Genomic DNA, 6,803 nt, shown 5'->3' with positions numbered 1-6,803 from the left:
TTTTCAGTAACTGGACAATTTAAAGAGTGACAAGCAGCTCTCTCACAGACCATGTGATGTTCATTTCAACTTTAAAAATACATCAGCAACTTTTAATATATATACACATATATGCATCTGTATATACTGTCACATACAATGTCACTAGTCAAGTTTCCTCTAATCCGAATGGTCCTGCATCGTTACTTGCTGTGTCATCACCTTGTTTTAACATCACCTCTACAGGCTGGCACAAAAATCTCTCCATCACCTGAAAACTACAACACAACATCATATTGTACCACCGTTTTTAAACGGCTACCTCCAAGCACCCAAACAATAATAATCAGACCATGACATGGATCACTGTCTTTGTGGACTTGCTTCAATACTAGGGAGTTGTCTAAATTATTCTGTCTATAGAAAAAGTGCAGAGTAACAACTCAAAGCATCAAAGCATACAGAGAGGCACTGCATTCTGAAATACTCTTTAAATACATAATTTGAATAGTATTTGCATACCTGCTAATGATTCAGTACAGGTATTTCCCCTCCAAAGCTCTCACCAATACTTGTTAATTTGGGGATAGAAGCCAAAGAGCCCCAAGCACACTGGAACCTATTTTTACCTTCCAAGACAGAAAAAGCACCTTGGTCTACTTGGCCATGCTCATGACGCACATCCAACAATTGACTGCTGTTAAAAAAATATTGCGTATGCTTTTAAAATGTTCAACGTAACATCTGTTTAGGGCCTGAGTAGATGATCATTCTGATTCATTCAATATCTCTGATGAATCACACACACTGAAAGGAGAAATAAAAGCAATTCCCACTATCTACCAGGAGTTCAAAGATTTGGCTTGAAGACAAGTGAAAACTTCCAATTAATAGCTGAACTCTGTCTCCTACAAGAAGTCTTTGAACTATTTTCTTCTTACCTGCTGTCACTTACCAAACACTAATGCCTGTACTTATCCCCTAAAACAAACAAACAAAAAGCACCACCACAAAGGAAAAAAAAAAAAAAAAAAAAAAAGCATCCTACATTTCTTGCCTCATCTTGGTCAAAATTCCAAAGTTCAGAAAAATAGTGCAACTTCTGGGAAGTGCTTGGGCCAGGCAGCTAACTTACCAAAGCCGATTTGCTGGTAACGTGCAATCCTGCAGCATCAGTCAAAACCTAGAGAAAGCTGTTCTCTCTAAGTGTTCTTTATTTCAGGCATCCCATTTGAAAATAATATTTTCCTTAAAACAAAACTAATGAATTGTGTGCAAAGTAAAACAATTGGAAGCAGAATAATCGAAAATTGTTTTCAAGTGATGTAAACCACAACTTTGTGGTTCAAGTCTTTATAAACCAAGGAAAGCAATTAGCAAAAGATTGTTCTGATGTTTTACTTCAGAGACAGACAAATCACGTTTTGCACATTTGAAGTTTATATAAGTAACAAAAGAGAACAAGTTTATGCTAACTTCTAAGGTTTTTTTTTAAAAAAAAAAAAAGAAAGAAAGAAAGAAAGAAAGAAAGAAAGAAAGAAAGAAAGAAAGAAAGAAAGAAAGAAAGAAAGAAAGAAAGAAAGAAAGAAAGAAAGAAAGCCCACCAATTGCACCAAAAGCTCTTCTTCCCCCCTTTTCTCACAGGTTATTATTTGTTTTTCCAACATTGTACTACCAAGACACAGGAAAATATCACATCGCACTAATCTTACTGAAAAAACAACAACAGATCCAAATCCCTGTCTTATTGCAGAGCACAGTACTTCGTTTGCAAAGAGGTTTCACGATCCTGTGAGTTGTCCTCTAAGCTCTAGGTTCACATCAGACTGAATGTAAGATTTTGTCATGAAAATTACATGATGGTGGATCAATTTTGAGGTCATACAGCTACAGGCAACTTTTCAATCTCCAAAGTCATTCATTTTGCACATTTTAAATTTCCTGTTTTCACTAGCCGCTTAACACACATCATTCTTGTGCTTTAAATGAAGTCATCTAGGCTACCCTGCACAAGATGACACTTCAGCACTACAGATCTGATCTTAAAATATTCTGACAATGAATTGTGTTTTCTCAATTACGTGACATTAATCCATGCTTGGAAAGTATTTAATACCAGCAAATATTAAATACTTTATTTGAAAAGTAAATAAAATTAAATACTAAAATATCAAGGAATTAAAGTCTTAAACATTTTTAAAGACTCGTATTTCAACTTTGCAGATGTGTTATTTTTAATGAGTTTGCCCCAGCTGCTATTCCCTTCCACACACCTCGTCAGGGCTCTCCAAGCTAGTTAGAAACCCAAAAGCAAATTCTACCATGATAAGAAACTACAGCAATCCATCATTTTAAATCACACACACAGATCCTGAACAAAATGCAAAGCTCCACTTTTTGGCACAGCTGCACACATCTACTGCCCAGACAGGAGCAGGAGACACAAGGCATCACTCTGCGCAGTGAGTCCTTGTGGCAGCTTTTCAGCTCCGGATGTAACCTCACCTTAAGTCATACAAATAACCATCATTCTGATATATGAACTCTAAAGAGCCTTTTTCCAGAAGCCCACGAAGCACTTCCTTGAAGCTTTGGAAAGGAGGAGAGCATTGGCTCGGGAATCGCTCAGGTGCAGACACAGAAGTGGAGCAGTGAACTAGCTGAACTAGGCTTCACCTCAGAGAACACTCTGCTAAGGGTTTGCAACAGGAAAAGGAGCAGCACCTATTGACATAGCACATTAAGGCACAAAAAACTGAACGAGATCACTAGGTCCAAAACCTCTACAGAAGGGTTTCTGTTCATATGCAAGCCAGGAAGTCCCTCCTTCAGGGTTTACATTTCAATTAATCTTCACATGAAGGTGACTTAAGACCATAAGCAATTTTTGACATCAGCTCTCATCCATGGAGGTCTTACTGCAATGCGAAAGTACCTCTGCATTACAGGGTACCAGGAATCAGGATGGCAAAACAATTTTATCTGAACTTCTTGTGATACAGAAAGAGATTGGCAAGAACCACAACATAAGCAAGCACCTGACAGGAAAATCCCTCTACTACTGTAATACCTCAGCTAGCTATTATGGTATAAGAGACATCAACAAAACTCCCCTCGACACAATTTAACTTCTAGAATCTTTCCTTCTCCCCACATGGCTTTCCAGCCAATTCATCCTCATCCACAAACCACTCATCTTTAATGAGATTAAGGAAAGCACGGACAGGGCCTGACAGGTTTCAAACACAGGGGTGCCCTTTGCCTTGCCCTGGCATGGGGGGAATGCCTGGTGACACCACTCTTGGCATTCAGCGCAGCCTGCCTCCTGCCCCATCCACCACCCAGCTCCAACCACACGCCGGCCGTGTTGATGCCCACTCATACCACACCGATGCAGGGATGGATGGCCACGAAGCTGGTGGGATCCCACTCAAAGGGGCCTGGGGAACCACAACCCAGCCAAGAGCTGGGCCAGCCACCTGCACAGGGGCCTGGGGCTTCAGAAATGGGGTGTAGGCACTGGTCATGGGCTGCAAAGCTGCCTCCGTCACCCCCTCCGTCCCACCCTACCTACAGCCTGCACTCGTAGGGCAGCAGCCAGTGGCCTTCTTCGGGGAGGATGCTGAGGACACCCTGGGGAGGGGCAGCGGGGGGCACCCCTCAGGGAAGGAGATGCTGGGATGGCGAGGCCACAGTCAGGCCACCACAGGGCTTCTCCAGGGCCAAGTGTGGGGCCCGGGGGGGGTCTTCCCAGCCCCTGCTTGCCCCCTCCTGCCCTGTGTCCACCCCAGCCAGCAGCAGCCTGAGCAGCAAGCGCAGCACTGGAGGCAAAGCTCATCGTCCTGCTGACCGAGCAAGCAAGCGGTGCTTTATTTGAAGTTGTATTTTCGAATTACGCGGAGGGCACGGATTAATAATATTAGCATATCCACCCACGGCTGGGCACCGCGGCTCTACATCCAAAAATAATCCCTGCTTTGGCCAGCTGCCTGCTAAGTAAGGCGCTTTAACAAACTGAAATATCAATCTATAAACAAAATAATAATAATAATAAATAAGAAGAGCAACCAACTCCCCCCCGCAAAGCTCCGCGAATTTGGGAATTTGGGAATTTCCCAAAACGGCCGCGAACGGGAGCGGGGCGGCCGCCGGGAGCCCCCCGGCTCCGGCTCTCCCGTCCCGGCAGCAAAATCCACGGCCACCGGCGCAGGGAATAGCAACGGCGGTGTAAGGGATAAGGAGAGGGTTGGGGAAGGGGGAAGGAAAGTTTGTTGCGAATATAAAGCAATCCGGCAGCAGCCGCCGGGGAGGAAAGCGGAGCATCCCCAGAGCAGCCGGCCCGCGTCCCGGGGCCGGAGGGACAGCCAGACGGACGGAGGGACGTACCGGCAGCCAGGCACACGGGCAGGAGCAGCCTGAAGGTGAGCCCGCACAGCACCTCGGTGGCCATCGCGCCGGGGCGGGTGTGTTTGGAGGGGTCTCGGCCGGCCGTCGAGCCGTCCCTCGCTGCGCGCCACCGCCGCTCCTAGGTCCCCCCGTGCGCGGAGCCGCCGCGGCGGCAGAGCATCGCCCGTCCCCTCCTCGCCTCCGTCTCACGCCGCCCGCCGCATCCCCGTGCGGGCATACACACACACGCACACACGCCCGCCCCCTCGGGGCTCCGCAGCGGCGGCGGCGGCAGCAGCAGCGCGGCCCCCTCCTCGCCCGCCGCCCCGACGGCGCGCCCCGAGCCGCTCAATGAAACGGCCCCGAGCTCCGCCCCGACGGGGCCGGGCCGGGCCGGGCCGAGCCGAGCCGGGCCGCCAGGGGGGCGGGCAAGGCGCTGCCGCCCCCCGCCCCCGCCCAGGTGGCCGCGTTGCCCGCACCCGGGGCTTGGCTTTTCCTCCTCCTCTGTGTCTGTCCTTCCTTGAAATTTCTTCTGGTTTTCCACTTTTTTCTTTTTTTTTTTTTTTTTTTTAATTATTATTCCTTTTTTTTTTTTTTTTTTCTGGAGTGGTTTTCTGTAAATCGCCCGCTTCCCGCCCCAGGTTGCGGCAGCGCGTTTGGGTGCGCAAAGCGAATTGTCGCCTGGAAGGGAAAAAAAAAAAAAAAAAAAGAGAGAAAGAAAGAAAAAAAAAAGAAAAAGAAATAGGTCTGGAATGCATCTGACTTTTCTGGAAAGCTTCTTCCCCCGCGATGGTGTGAGAGCGCTGTAGGTTTAAAGGGGCAGTTGGCAGCTCAGCCGGCATGTCCCTGGGTGCGTGCCGAATAACCCTAACAGTTTGGGTTGTACAACGATGCTACAAAGGAGAGAGTTGTTAATGGTATTATTAATGCAGATGAAAAGGCCACTTAGTCTTGGGCAGTATCTCGCAATTCCTCCCACTTAGACGAGTCAAGTGCAGACAGAAGCCCCTTGTTGCGGGAGCACCCTCACACAAGATCTGGAGCAAGAGAAAGCGGGTGCCGTGCCCCTGTGGTGCTGAAATCCCAGGGCTCATCCTTGGTGAAGGACCTCAGCCAGGCTTGCTTCAAGCCTTAAATATGCTCTCGGAGTCCTGGCTTATTGACTTTATTACTTAAGAATCTTTTCATGTCCTTTTTGTTTATTTTTATTTATACGCTGTTTGTTTTTTTTTCTAAGAGTCATACAGACACTGCCCTCTCCACCTTCAGCAGAGATCCTGCTGAAGCCCCCAACAGCAGGACACCCGTGAAAGGATGCAGCCCGAGGCCATGGCTCTCTCCCTTTCCACATCTCATCCCTCTGTGGCTCACCCCTGCATCTTCACCGCAAACTAAGCCTGGGCACTGGGTTCCCAAACAGCTGGCATGTGTTTCAGCACGCAGTGGCCTTTGTGAGGTTGCCGAGTGGCCCAGTCTGTAGGTGGCAGAATATGAGGCTTGCGTAGTGCTCAGCCTGCTAATGAACCATCTCACCAGCCCCTGGTACAGCCAGCCCCAGAAGTGCTTTTAAGAGCATGGGATCTGTCCCGAGAACAAGCTGCTGAGGAACATCTCTCTCCTTGCCCTAGAGGCCACAAAGCAAGCAGTCAGGACAAACAGTCTGTGTGTAGGACACATGCAGAGCTGAAATATTCTGTCTACTTTGGCAGCACATTTTCAGGTATCGATTGGCTTTTTGTTTGTTTGTTTTTATTCGGTTGTCCAGATTCCCTGAAGCAAGGATAAAGTATTTATTACTTTTACAGTATGGTTACCAAATTGGTTTCTCCTGAAACACGGCTATTATTCTAATGTTTGGGAAATAATTAGCCAGTTTTCGATACTTACCGTTGACAAGGTATGAAAAGTGGAGTTACAATGCATGTATTGAATGGCTCATTAACTTCTGCGAGACTGCTGATCTGCTGCAAAATCTGTGCAGCCGCAGTGCCACCTTTTGGCTAAATCGCCTTTTGTGTAAATTACAACATTTCTTCCCAACAGCTGCTGGGAGTTAACTGTTTGCACACACATCGTTCTGGTAGGACGACAAGACATCCATCCTCCAACCCTACCTCTGTGGTAGAAAGAAGTACAAAAAATACATCACGGCCTTACTGATGAGTGCGTACATGTTCAGTCGTCCAGCTGTGGGCAGGACCAGAAAATGTGTTATCCTGAGAATTGGAGGAGCACTATTCACCAGCATGGAAACAATAAAGCATAGGATTCTGACTAAAATACACAAAACAGAATGTGAAATTGAAGTAAGGGAAAAAGTATCTGTTGAATGAAATGTATATAAAGCGACTCCCAGTAGAGAACCATGTCTAGAGGATAGCCAGGAGTTTATTTAACTGATAACTGTTTAGCAAGTGACGTGGAAAGCAATTTCAAGG

The 6,803-nt window shown here is 46.8% G+C and overlaps 1 protein-coding gene across 1 annotated transcript in view; it reads right to left on the bottom strand.

Moving 5' to 3' along the window:
* Positions 1-4,524, bottom strand: part of PIEZO2 (piezo type mechanosensitive ion channel component 2) — a 311,014-nt gene extending 306,490 nt beyond the window's left edge. Inside the window, exon 1 of the mRNA XM_082754254.1 lies at positions 4,366-4,524. Coding sequence (XP_082610380.1) covers positions 4,366-4,429 — 64 coding nt within the window. The 5' untranslated portion in view covers positions 4,430-4,524. The remainder of the gene's footprint in view (positions 1-4,365) is intronic.
* Positions 4,525-6,803: the final 2,279 nt, after the last annotated feature.

The sequence above is a fragment of the Aythya marila genome (assembly GCF_965140915.1).
Source record: "Aythya marila genome assembly, chromosome: 2".
In the NCBI taxonomy this organism is placed as follows: Eukaryota; Metazoa; Chordata; class Aves; order Anseriformes; family Anatidae; genus Aythya; species Aythya marila.
Note: the sequence above shows the minus strand (reverse complement) of the source record. Positions and strands in the feature narration are given on the sequence as shown.